Source organism: Jaculus jaculus, chromosome 1 (genome assembly GCF_020740685.1).
Source record: "Jaculus jaculus isolate mJacJac1 chromosome 1, mJacJac1.mat.Y.cur, whole genome shotgun sequence".
Classification (NCBI taxonomy): domain Eukaryota; kingdom Metazoa; phylum Chordata; class Mammalia; order Rodentia; family Dipodidae; genus Jaculus; species Jaculus jaculus.
In genome coordinates this window covers 109,026,036-109,039,951 of record NC_059102.1, presented here as the reverse complement: position 1 = coordinate 109,039,951, position 13,916 = coordinate 109,026,036, and the positions used below count along the sequence as shown (strand labels likewise).

The window sequence follows — 13,916 nt, the reverse complement described above, 5'->3', positions numbered from 1 at the left end:
CACCCCAGAACTCAGCATCATCAGCCATGACTTGCCCAGGAAGAGCCCCTGCTTCCAACCCCATGACCACCAGGCAAAATAGGGTTATTGTCCCTGTCTCACAGGAGAGCTACTGCTGGGGCTGGGACTCCAAATGAACCCTGTTGGATGACAAATATGGTGTGATGAATCATTCTTCTCTTTAAAAAGAAAAAAAAAAACTTTGATTTTTTTTTTTTTTTTTTTTTTTTTTGGTAAGTTGGTTCATGCCAGGGAAAAAGGTCAACTATGTTCTTAGGAATCTGCGAAACATGTTCCCCAACCAAAATGTTTGCCCATTCAGATCTCTCAAATTGAGATATGATTCAAATACCACAAAATCCACCCTTTGAGGTGCATACCTGAGTGATTTTTGTGTATTCACTCATTTTCGATTATCTTCACAGTATATTAGAGTATCTAGCACAAGAGAGAGGCTACTTGACTCCAAATCCCGCTTCTTGACTATGCGACTGTCTCAGTTATCAACATCTCTGAACCTTGGTTTACTCTTCTATAAAGTGGGATTATAATAGGAAAAGATTCAATGAGAACATTTTTTTCATTTATTTATTTGAGAGTAACAGAGAGAGAAAGAGGCAGATAGAGAGAGAGAGAGAATGGGCGCACCAGGGCTTCTAGCCACTGCAAACAAACTCCAGACACATACACCCCCTTGTGCATCTGGCTAACGTGGGTCCTGGGGAATCGAGCCTCGAACCGGGGTCCTTAGGCTTCACAGGCAAGCGCTTAATTGCTAAGCCATCTCTCCAGCCCTCAATGAGAACATTTTTGTTAATATATTTTATTTGAGAGAGAAAAAGAGGGAGAGAGAGAATGGGCGCACTAGGGCATCCAGCCACTGCAAACGAACTCCAGGTGCATGCGCCCCCTTGTGCATCTGGCTTATATGGGTCCTGGAGAATCGAACCGGTGTACTTTGGCTTTGCAGGCAAACGCCTTAACGGCTAAGCAATCTCTCCAGCCAGAGAACATGTTTTAAGGCTCTCTGTGCCTGCCACAGAGTAAGAGTCAGTCTATGCTAGCTTCTGTCATGATGAATGAATGAATGAAGGAATGATGGGACTGTGGAGGTAATTGTAGTCACTTCAGGACACCCCTGAGAGGAACACTGAGGAGAAAGAGCAAACAGGTTGAAGCAGAGCTGGGAACCCCTGGATGAGTGGGTTCTGATAGATTTGGTGCAGCTGTTTCCATGGTGACTGTGGCCTGCCATGGCCTTGGTCTGCTCCAATTGGGTCCAGAACAAGCTAAGCTGATATGAGCCTTGGCCACCTGCAGTGTGGCAGGGCCTCAGGGCAGGCTGAAAGGGAAGTAAGAGTGACGTGGGAGGGACCACTGAGGATGCTTTAGCCAAAAGTCCCCAGTAGCTGGCCTCTGGCGTCAGAAGCAGGTCCAGTCCAGGGCTGCTCCGTGAGCACTTACTTAATGTTTCACCTAAAATGTACACGTGCATGTAGACGTGTGCATACCGTAAACAGATTCCAGTGAATTTCCACACTCTGAATTCCGCTGTGAGTCCAGGAAGGAGGTCACCAACATGCTGCGAGCCCGGCTTCCTTCTGGCCAGTTCTCCTCTGCTCTGCCCGCAAGGGCACCATCCTCCTGCCTGCGACCTGCATGAACATCACTGCTCCATTTGCCCAGAGTCACCCCGGGTCCTGATGGGACATGGATTCAGACCTCCCAGGAGCCTGGGAGGCTGTAATCTAACACAAAGCCAGAAAAACTGGCTCCTCTCCCCAGCCCCTATCTAGAGGAGCCGAGATCAGTGCGCAGGGCTTTACTGAGATGGGTCTCTTGGAGACTGGGTTGTAGGGCTATGGAAGCCCAGAAACTGTCCCCAGAACACCAACTGTGAAAGGACAGGGCTTCGAGGCTGGTTGGCACAAGCACCTGTCCCCACCCTTAAGCCTCTGGACGCTCAGCAAGCAGCCGGGCCCAGCTGGCAGGGTTGGGCTGGTCCTATAGCCTCTTCTTGCTCACCAGGCTCTGTGCTCTCAGCATGGACAACAGCCGGGCAAAGGTCAGGCAGGGGAGTTCTCTTCCCACCCTACTAGAGCTGCTGGGCTGTTCTCACTGCAAAAAAGGTCAAGGCTACCCAGGAACACCCACTCGGCTTCATAAAAAATTCAAGCTGGGGCTGGAGGGATGGGTTAAGGCATTTTCCCATGAAGCCTAAGGACCCTGGTTCGAGGCTCGATTTCTCAGGACCCACATTAGCCGGATGCACAAGGGGGCACACGCGTCTGGAGTTCGTTTACAGTGGCTGGAGGCCCTGGCACGCCCATTCTCTCTCCCTCCCTCCCTCCCCCCCATCTGCCTCTTTCTCTGTCTGTTTGTCGCTCTCATATAAATAAATAATTAAAAATTTAAAAAAATATATAAATATAAGCCAGGCGTGGTGGCACACGCCTTTAATCCCAGCACTCAGGAGGCAGAGATAGGAGGATCGCCATGAGTTCAAGGCCACCCTGAGACTACATAGTGAATTTCAGATCAGCCTGGGCTAGAGTGAGACCCTACCTTGAAAAACCAAATATATATATATATATATATATATTTTTTTTTTTTTTTTTTTCAAGCTGAAGCCAGGTGTGGTGGTGCATGCCTTTAATCTCAACACTTGGAAGGCAGAGATAGGAGGATCACCATGAGTTTGAGGCCACCCTGAGACTACATAGTGAATTCCAGGTCAGCCTGGATTACAATGAAACCCTACCTCGGAAAAAAAAAAAAAATTCAAGCTGGGTCAGAATTAGTGAAATGTTTACAGTGGAAAGCCCAGCAATGGGGTTGTTTGGTGGTTTAGTCGTTGTTTGTTTGTTTGTTTGTTTTTGCTTTGAGGAAAAGCAGTGCCACAGCATGGATTCCAGGACTGTTTGAGCGTGTGATCTGTGTTCTCGTGTAATGTGCCTCGTGAACTCAGAACTTGTCCAGAGGCTGGGCTAGTGATGACGACAGGGCTGGCTGGTGATCTTGCCTGGCAGGGTTAGGCCAGCATGGGAAGGTGCCCTTCCCCACCCCGCAGGACCTGGCTCCAGTAGAGCCAACAGGAGTCCTGGACGGAGTATAGCATTCTCCCAGATGGCAACGCCCTCCCTACCCCCATCCCTCTCTCCTAGCCTTTGCCAAGGAAGGGGCTGAGATAGCCCCTAGCACATACATGGGTGGCTGTCCTCCCTCCTACCATCATGAGGGGACTTGGGCCCCACCCCCGTGGCTCTCCTGACCTCTGTTGGTTTATTCATTAGGTAATGCTTGCCAAGGGCCTACTGTGTGCCAGGCCACAGAGGCACGGACCTGATCACGCAGGGGCAGCCCTCAGGGTGCGGGCCAGGAGGCTGAAGTGAGGCCTCCCCGTTGCCTGTGTGTGTACACTAATGCAGCCAAGTCAAGGAGAAGAGAGGCCAGAAGTGGAGGGATGAGCCAGGAAGACTTAAAATAGCCTCACCCAAGCAGCTTTATTTATTTCTGCACATCCTCAAAGATGCCTCTCGCTTGCCCACAAGTTTTACAGTGCTGCGTCACCATGGACACGCCATCCCTCCTGTTATCCAGGCACCTGCTTGTCCGCAGAGCTGCATGGAGGCACACACAGCCCCTCCTAACACCCACACCCCTCCTGCCGCCACATAAGTGGAGAATAACGAGCTTCTAGAAAGATCCCTTACCTCCAGTCCCGAGGAACCTGCTACAGTTACTGGGCGAAAGAAAGAAGGGAAGAAAGGCCTCTTCCTCCTCTCTACTGCTGTGTCTCCTGCGTCAAGGCTGCCAAGTGCAGTTGTGCATTTTGTGCACTGGCACAAGCATGCTGTCATCAGGGCTGGGAGCCGCTCTCTGAGCCGAGTTCGTCGGCTTCGAGGTCCTTGAAGGGAGAGTCTTTCAAAGGGGGCTCAGAACAGGTGCCTCAGAAATCCTCCTACTGGCCAGGCGTGGTGGCGCATGCCTTTAATCCCAGCACACGGGAGGCAGAGGTAGGAGGATCTGTGAGTTGGAGGCCAGCCTGAGACTACATAGGGAATTCTAGGCCAGCATGGGCTAGACTGAGACCCTATCTCAAAAAAAAAAAAAAAAAAAAAGGAAGAAATCCTCCTACTGAGGAGCCACCTCTCCTCTGACTTGTCCCAAGGCTTCTCGGTGGCCCTAGCAGAAGTCCAAATGCCTGTGCTTCATGCTGAAGCCTCCTGGGCCCCAGGCCGCTCCTCACTCACAATCTGTGCTGAGCTCAGGACTCGAGTAAGGGGTGATCTGTACGCACGTAACTACAGCTGTTGAGCCAATGGGTCTTCTGCGGGGTTTCTGGAGGGTTCCCTTCAGAGGGCTCTTACCTTGGGGTCTTCCTCACACACCCCAGGAAGATGCAGCAGGCTTCAGCCCTCAGACCTCTCTGAGCCAACTTCCTCTAGTCTGGCCACGAGCCCCTCACTATTGACTGCCCATCACGAACAGGCAGAAGGAAATCGGGGCCTCCTTTTAGAACCTGCCTGGATAGCTGGGGGCTTCTTCCTCCTCCTACCTTCTCACCCCGGGCCAAAACTGGGCCTCAGTGGTGACTAGGAGAGGCGCCGGACCACAGGCCCCGTCACCTGTCAGCACGCCCGGGAGCCGCAGTGTGTACCCACTTTCCAGCTAATCTCCAAAGAAGGGACGAGCCCCTCCCTCTGCCAGCCAAGCAGAATCACCCTGAGCATTGATTTCTCTTTCCATTTGGAGGTGTGCTGTGGTGGGGTTTTTTTTTTTTTTTCTTTGTCGTAGTTGCTTGGCCTGCCAGCCTTCCTCTCCCCCATCGACATGTGTGTGAGGCAATTTGCGGGGCTCTGGCTACATGATAGTTGAGGTGAGAAAAGGAAAGGTGTTACCATCAGAAGAGCACGCCCCCCCTGCCTGCGACTCAGAGAAAGATTAAAGGGGGCAGGCTGACTGGTGTTGGTGAGTTAGTAGACATTCATACCAGAGGTGACCTATTTTTAAAAGATAGAATCAGGCTGGAGAGACGGCTGAGAGGTTAAGGTGCTTGCCTGGAAAGCCAAAGGGCCCAGTTTTGATTCCTTAGTACCCACGTAAAGCCAGATGCACAAGGTAGCATGTGCGTCTGGAGTTCATTTGCAGTGGCTAGAGGACCTGTTGTGTCCATTCTGTCTCTCCCTGTCTATCACAAATAAATATTTTAAAAATAGAATGGAAAAATAGTACCATTATAGCTCCTCAGAACCTTCTAGATCACCCATCATCATAGAGTAGTACTGAAGAAAAACACACAAGACTTCATCACATGAACCCCCATCTTCATCCCAGTGTAGGGGGTGCTTCTGTAGAACCCTGGAAGTCCTCCAAGTTTTCCTTGAATACAAGGAGGGATTGGGGCACTCACAACTTTCCAAACACCTCATTTCACTTGGGCAGCAGTCAGGAAAGACTGATTCAAGCTTCCAAGAGCCTCAGGGGTCACAACAGAAATACTGACTTCCTCCAGGAAGGAAGAACAAAAGCCAGCACACGGGATGTGCTGTCTCCCAGGAAAGCCCACAGGCAGCCTGGGCATCTGTGGGAACCCACACCAAGTCCAAGTCCACAGACACACGTCTGCCTCACGAGCAGCAGCTCCGGGGGTGCTTTGCCGCCCAGGCGCTCAGCCGTCATACACTTTTAGTTTGTGGCAGCATACGGCAGCTTCAGAACACCAGAAGAAATTTCTACCATTGAGTTTTAGCTCACTGAATTTATATTATTTTTTTAAATTTTCTTTTGTTCATTTTTATTTATTTGCTTAAGAGCAGCAGAGTGAGAAAGAAGTAGACAGACAGAGAAAGAGGGAGAATGGGCGTGCCGGGGCCTCCAGCCACTGTGAAGGAACTCCAGATGCGTGCACCCCCTTGTGCATCTGGCTAATGTGGGTCCTGGGGAATCAAGCCTCGAGCCGGGGTCCTTAGGCTTCACAGGCAAGCGCCTTAACCACTAAGAAATCTTTCTAGCCCTTAATTTATATTATTGAGTCTTAATGAAATTGGCCTTCCCAAAGAGACAAGTGTCCAGCAATGATTGCTGCAAAAAAAAAAAAAATGAAAGATACAAATTATGCCAGGTCCATTATCCATTGGAGTGGCATGTGTCCTTGAAATAAGAGATCTATGCCAGCTCCAGAATGAGGTAAAAATAATGGCATTATACCAACTTTTCTATTCTTTATAAAATGGCCATATTCTGAGTATAATTGGTTAAAATTCACTTTTTTAAGGGTCTCACTCTGTCCCAGGATGACTTGGAACTCATTCTGTAGCCCTCAACTCAAAGAGATCCACCTACCTCAAGTGTGGGGATTAAAGGCATGTACCACCACACCTAACTTTAACTTTCACTTTTTAACAGAGAATGACCAGAAACTCTCAGATACCACTACTTTCATGGTCAACATATTAGCATTTTTGTAAAACTTTTTACTGCTAACTTCCATAATTATAGACAATAACCCCTGGTAATCCCCTCCCCTCCCCCACATTCCTCTTCACAAATCCATTCTCCACCATATACCCTCCCCCTCCCCATCAGTCTCTCTTATTTTGATGTCATCATCTTTTCTTTCTATTATGATGGTCTTGTGTGGGTAGCGTCAAGTACTGCAAGGTCATGAATATCCAAGCCATTTTGTGTCTGGAGGAGCATGTTGTAAGGAATCCTACCCTTTTTTTGGCTCTTACATTCTTTCTGCCACCTCTTCCACAATGAACCCTGAGCCTTGCAGGATGTGATAGAGATGTTTCAGTGCTGAGCACTCCTCTGTCACTTCTTCTCAGCACTATGGTGCCTTCTGAGTCATCCCAGAGGTTCTCACCATCTGAAAAGATAGGCTTTCTGACCAAAAGTGAGAGTAGCATTAATATATGGATATGAATGTTAAGAAAAGTGCTTACCAGGCAGTTTGGTGAGCGTATATATGCATTTAATCAGACACCAGCAGGTGTTGTGCTCCTAGGGCTCATGACCTCCCCCATCATAAGCTTTTGACTAGGTTTTCAGTACCAGGCATGTATTCCCTCCCATGGAGTGGCCTCCAGTCCAATTAGTGAGCAGTTGGTTTCCCCCATAACAGACATACCATTATTGCACCCGTTGGCTCATTTGGCTTGGCTGGTTAAACTTAAGGCTTGTAGCGTCCGCTGTTGTTTATTTCCACTGATGATTTCTCTCTCCCATAGCACTGCTTGCAGCATAGTTTTTTCCCCCAGCTTTCTGACAGCTGGTCTATAAGGAGGAGGTTTTCAGCTCATCTCCAGCTTGATTTCTCAGTGACCTTGCAGCCCAAGCATGTGGAGTCTTCAGCAATAGGGTCCTACCCAACATATTAGCTTTAAAAGTGTGTGGAGACCATCTTTGTTAAAGTTTCATCACAGTGACAAAATCCCTGAGGGAAACAGTTTAAGGGAGGCAAAAATTATTTGTGTTTACGATTTCAGAGGTGTCAGTCCATCATGAGAGATGCTTACGGAGGAGCAGAGCAGCTCAGCTCATGAAGGGAAGGAAGCAGAGAGGAAGAATGGGACCAGGAACCAGGCTAACCTTCAAGGACCCACACCCAGTAGCCCCCTTCTTCAGAGAGGCCCACCGCTTAACATTACTCCCACCTCCCGAAATAGTGCTATCAGCTGGGTACTAAAGCATTGAACACGTGAGCCTATAAAGACATTTCAGATCGAAACTATAGCAGGGACCTCCAGCAGCATGCCGAGGCTGGTCAGCTGGCTCCTGGGTGTAGAGAATGCTAATCTGGGTTAAGAAGATTCTGTCTGAGGTGAAGGTGGGTTACCATCAGGAAGAGGGACCCCTACAGACTCAGGGCATTGAGTGCCAGCTCTGGGGCTGCATGGGTGGTTGTAGGAAGATGCTCAGTGTTTTTTGAGCCTCAGTTTCCTCGTGTGTGAATTGATTTCCTCATTTGTATTGTTAAGCCTGTGGTTTTAATTTTGTGATTCTATGCTTCTGCTCTAATAGGACTTGTTGAATGAACAGATGGGGAATGAACAAGTGAATGGCTGAGTGAGATCGTATGTAAAGTCTATTAGAGACGAGAATGATGCTCTGATCATTTGAGTAACTCAGGTCTCAGTTCCCAATGATTGGCTCCTCCTCCCTCCCTTTCCTCTTTACCTTTCTTTCATCCTTGAATTATAATATGGGATATATATACTTATGTATAAAATGTATGATACATAGAGTACATCTATAGTCCATATGTTATATAAGTATATGGTATATAATATATTTAAGTTGTAATATAGATGGCAATGTGGCCATCTTCTCACTCTATAAAGCACTTGTTTTTGAAATGAAAAACAAATAAATGAAAGAAAATGGGTCTCCACCTGTACCACATCCACACTAGCATGTCATGTGTGTCTCCACAATAATTGGGCTGTGCCTTCCCCTGTCTTAAGGTCAGCCTTGCTACTTCCCCAGCCAGTTCCTGTCTTCACAAACAGAGGGGGACAGACACCTGTACTGCCCCTGGAAGGCTGGGGAGCCACTCTGTAAGGCACAACTGGGGACAGTGCATTTCTGAGGGGCCTGGGCTGACAGCAGTTCTGGCAGGCTGAGTCTTACGGGATTTAGAGGATTTCGGACCACCAGTGGGGTGGCACCTAGTCAACATGGTAGAGCAGGCTGGGGGATGGGCATCCTGGAGGCCCCCAATCCCTATCAGATGGTGGCCATCCTGTCCCAACCAGCAGACACCCAGTGCAGACACTCCTGTCTGTTTGTTCACTAAATGCTGAGGGAACATTGCTAACACCCACAATAGGAGAGTAACATTAATATATACCCAGTGTCAGGCTGTTCCCAGCAGCTGCCAGCCCAAGGCTAAATACCAAGGCACACCTTGCATCCAGGGAACATGTGAAAGCCCCGAGCCCTGAGGTCAGTCTGCATGAGAGTCCAGCATGCAGGCTGTCCTGGTCATGCTGGGCAGTAGCGAGCACGAGTGGAAGAGGCCCGGGTGACAGGAAAAGAAGAGGCGTTCACCTCCCTCTGTGATTGGCACCCGCTGGGTTGTGGGTCCTCTGGAAACAAGACTCGAATCTCACTCTCTGTGCCCAGGGTCCAGGTTCTACTGATAGAACGAGATGCCATCAAACTGAAATCGGAATGAAGAGTACTGAAGAGCCTCAGAGCATGTGACCCTTCACCTGTGAGCTCCCTGTCTGGCTGTTCCGTCCACCTGACAGACAGTAACTCCTCTGTTTTCTTGTGGCCTCTAGGTCCGGACCTGGATTCTCACTGTGGGCTACACAACCGCCTTTGGGGCAATGTTTGCAAAGACATGGAGGGTCCACGCCATCTTCAAAAATGTGAAAATGAAAAAGAAGGTAAGCATCGCCTCCTATTGTGGGTGTTAGCAATGTTCTCTCAGCATTTAGTGAACAAACAGATAGGAGGCCCCAGCTATGTGCAGCCACTGAGCTGTTTCCTAGGAATTCAGGTAAAACCTAATCCCCAGTCATGATGCCCCTGCCTCCAGGAGAAACTAGACAGTTAATAAAGCTATTACGATACACAGGGGACAGGGGCTGCTTGGAGACATTGTGAGGAGGAGTTCTGGGGCACAAGGTGCCCAGGAAGGCTTCATGTAAGAAGTACCACCTATGCTGGGGCCTGAGGATAAGGGGGAGTTGTGAGGCAAGAATGGGGAACTGTGGCCTGGAGAGATTGCTCAGTGGTTAACGCACTTGCCTGCAAAGCCTAAGGACCCATGTTCTAGTCTCCAGATCCCATGTTAGCCAGATGCACAAAGGTGAGGCGAGTGCAAGGTCACCCGTGCCCACTAGGTGGCACAAGCAGTGGCTGAGGCCCTGGGAAGTTCTCTGTCTCTCCACTCTAAAATAAATAAATAAAAGGAATGGGGAACTGCAAACCATGTAGTATGTGTCAGCCAATTAATGGGAGGGAAGAGTGTGATTCAGGGACTAAGAGGTTCAATGACTAAGAGGCTCAGTGTGGCCAGGACATGGGGTCCACAAGGACAGGGTGCAAAGAGAGGGCAGGAGCCACATCAGGGAATCCAAACAGCAACTTGAGGGCAGCGTGGAGCCCTTTAAAAAGAAGAGTGAGACAGAGTCCAGAACAAACAATTATTCCATTTTCAAAGAAGGTTCTTGGAGGACAGGAGCACTACAGACACATAGATGGAACAGGTCTCCGCTCCCCACCCTGTCCTTCCCTCCACTGGTAACCATGTCATTGACGGTGCACGACCGAGCATCCAGTCATAGAGGAACTGTCTGCACTTGGTTCTGCCTCTTCCTTAGCTCCTGCACAAAACTGAGAGTGAGTCTCAGGATGCTGAAGGTCCTCTGTTCAGTAACTAATACTTCCTTCAAGCTGGGTCCATGGCACTCTTCTCCCTTTTCCTTGGGAGAGGGGCCCAGGCTCACCTCTTCACTCTGGGGCTGTCCTGAGGTTTCCTTGCTTCCTTCTGGTTAGCCAGTGTCCCTCCTCTCCAAAGCTGGACCTCAGAAGGATGGCAGGGACAGAGAAGATCTTCCTCAGCAGCCAGCCATTGGGCTTCTAGCCAGGCAGGATTTGAGTAAGCCTTTTGGTGTCTCTCCCACACCCGCCCTCCATCCCCATTACTGGGACTCTCTCTGCCCTGCAATGCCCTTGATGTGGCTGAATCCTCACTTGATTTAAATTTGTGGCATCTTCCTGGGTCCTGAGCATCCTGCTGATCCCTCCTCACCTGGCCCCCCAGCTGGGTGTGGTGAGCCACACAACAGCCTCTGGCCCACAGCCCACGCCTGGTGGCCACAGTAAGCGCTCACATCTCTTGCTCCTCGCTAGAAACTGGTGGGTGTCTGCTGGGTTGGTATCACTGCAGTGGCCACCTGCTTTCCTCCTGTCTTCCAAGTGCCTGGCCAGCCTGGCTGCTCTTTAGGATTCTCAAGCAGAAGCCCACAGGGATCCCACCGAAACATCCAGCTAGTCCCTTGATTGGAGGCCACCCTCTGCTCCCCTCCCCCCACTCCTCTCTTCCAGGGAAGGCGTCTCGTGGCAGCACTGTGATAGCTCTTTCTGAAAGTCCTCTTTCTGCACAAGTGCCCCCACACACACCTCACACTTTTGAACCCGGAGATGTGGGCATATGCTATTTCTAGACCCTCCTCTGTGACCTTGCATCCTGGACTGTCCCACTTTGGGACCCAGACTCTGACATCAAGCCAACCCAGGAAAACTTGTTCAACCACTGCCCTGCTACGCTACATTAAAGAGGGTTTTTTATTTTTCTTTCTGCATGGGTATGTGTGCAGTGTGCATGTGTTTGCATGCATTATTTTGTTCAACCACTGACCTGCTATACTACATTAAGCTATGTTTTCTTCTTTCTGCATGGGTGTGTGTGCAGTGTGCATGTATTTGCATGTATTATTTGTGTCTGGGGCATATATGTGTGGGTGTACATGTGCTCATGTGCATATAGAGGCCAGAGTTTGATATTGGGTGTCGTCCTCAATAACTCTTTACCTTTTTTTAAAGACAGTCTATCAATGGCTTAGAGCTCACCTATTAGGCTAGACTAGCTAGCCAGGGGGCCCCAGAGATCATTCTGTTGTCTCCCTAATACTGGGATTCTAGGCACACCTCAGCCATGCCTAGACTTTTGCATGGGTGCTAGGGACCCAAACTTAGGTCTTCATGCTTACACAACAAACACTTTACTACTGACATCTCCCCAGCCCTCAACTCTCGTGTTCTTTGGGGGCCTCTCTTTCCTTCTCTGAGGAGTGGGGACTTGTTGCAATAGCCAGGCTCGTTTCCTAGGCTATGACTCTCTGCCTTCTGCCTTCTGCCTTCTGCCTTCTGCCTGGTTCTCTTGCCACTCCTCACCCATCATCCCACCATCTATCCCCAGATCCACTGTCTGATCCATAAACTGCAGCCCTGCCCTGGCGTGAGGAAGTGGGGTGGATCCATACTGTACCCCAAATCCCAAATCCACAAGTGCTCACCTCTCACATACAGTGGCATAGCCTCCGCATGTTGCCCCAACACATATACAAAGCATGTATCCGATACACTCTAACCTATCTCTAAGTCACTTATAGTAGCTAATACAATGTAAATGCAATGCTATGTAAACAGTTGTTACACCAGATTGTTTAGGGAATGGTTACAAAAAAAAAAAAAAAGCCAACAGTCTGCACATGCTCAGTACAGACGCAAGCACAGCAGGCCTGACTGCATGGCAAACCATCTAATTGGTGGAAACTGCGAAAGTAGCCAGTGTAAACCCAGGCCACTGTGCTGATCCACAGCCAGTGCAAAGCTCTGTCACCTGATGGGGCTCTTCAGCATGCATGGGCTTCCCTCGCCTGAGCCACTGAGAATGCAGACGCTCCGGCCATGTCTACGGAAGCATGACGCTGGTGTGGGGCACGGGACTCCTGTGATCACCAACCCTTCACCAGAGCTGAGTGGTACCGGTCGAGGCCTCCGCTCTGCAGCTTTGCCACTTAGGCAGCTCCATCTGGCAGTCTCAATGTGGATTCCTTTGGTCACTAAGTGATTCATCTGAGTTGTCACCTGCAGTGGAGGGCTGGCCATCGCTCTGTTACTTGGTGACCACAGAGCAAGAGCATTCTGATCTGCAACAGCCTAACAGTCATGTCAGGGACATTTCCTGAGTTCAGAGTGTCCATGGGCTTGGGGCAGGGGTGGGCCATCGTCTCCTGGAATAGCAAGCTCACCCCCCTCCTCACGCTGCTGCCCAGCGCTGGGGTCTGAAGCACGACGCACTCTCCCGCAGGGCCATCTGCAAAAAGTCAGCTCAGGCTTGGGGTGGGAGGAGCCAAAGGAAGGGGCTCTTCTGACAAGCAAGAGATAGCCTCTTTTTTCTGTGTGCACGTGCGTGCATGTGTATGTGCAGCTGCTTGCACACTGTGCATGAGTGTGCAGAAGCCAGAGGAGAATGTTGGATGTCCGCTATTGCTCAGCCACGTATTTCCTTAAAGCGGAGACTTTGAGCCTGGAGATGGCCATTTTCATGAGCTCCAGGATTCTCCAGTCTCCACTCTCCACCAGGCTGAGATTACAGGCATGGGTGACCATGCCCAGCTATTTATGTGGAAGCTGGTGAATCAAACTCAGGGCAAACCAGGCCCTCTTAGGCCCTCATACTTGTGTGGCAAGCATTCTTACTCACTGAGCCATCGTCTCAACCCCTTCACTCTTTTTTTTTTTTAACTTTGACAAATTTCTCAGGGGATAGGGAGATGGCTCAGTCAGAAAAGTGCCTGCTGCGCAAGCGTGTAGACCTGATTCAGGTCCCCAACACCCCCACAGCAGCCAGGCACAGAGGCACACGCTTGTAATCCCTGAGCTGAGGAGGCGCAGACAGGAGGATCCCTGGATCTTGCTGGCTAGCTAATCTAGCTGAAATGATGAACTCTAGGTTCAGTGAGAGAGCCTATTTCAAAAAAAAAAAAAGAAGGGCTGGAGAGATGGCTTAGCGGTTAAGCGCTTGCCTGTGAAGCCTAAGGACCCCGGTTCGAGGCTTGGTTCCCCAGGTCCCACATTAGCCAGATGCACAAGGGGGCGCACGCGTCTGGAGTTCGTTTGCAGAGGCTGGAAGCCCTGGCGCGCCCATTCTCTCTCTCTCCCTTTATCTGTCTTTTTCTCTCTGTCTGTCGCTCTTAAATAAATAAATTAAAAATTAAAAAAAGAAGAAGAAGGTGGAGACACCAGACATCACTGCTATCCTCCACATGGATGCTCACACATGTGTGTGCACACTACCCACACACTCATGTGATCACACAACACAAACCTGTGCACACATGCATGCACACCACCCACACTAAAAGAATTCTTAAACCGTGTTCTATTAT

The 13,916-nt window shown here is 49.7% G+C and overlaps 1 protein-coding gene across 2 annotated transcripts in view; it reads left to right on the top strand.

The window, feature by feature from the left end:
* The window catches only part of Gabbr2 (gamma-aminobutyric acid type B receptor subunit 2), a 439,836-nt gene that overhangs the window by 341,279 nt on the left and 84,641 nt on the right, over positions 1 to 13,916 (top strand). For both annotated transcript variants that reach the window (XM_004656955.2, XM_045141789.1), the window contains exon 12: positions 9,294 to 9,401. In XM_004656955.2, coding sequence (XP_004657012.2) covers positions 9,294 to 9,401 — 108 coding nt within the window. The remainder of the gene's footprint in view (positions 1 to 9,293; positions 9,402 to 13,916) is intronic.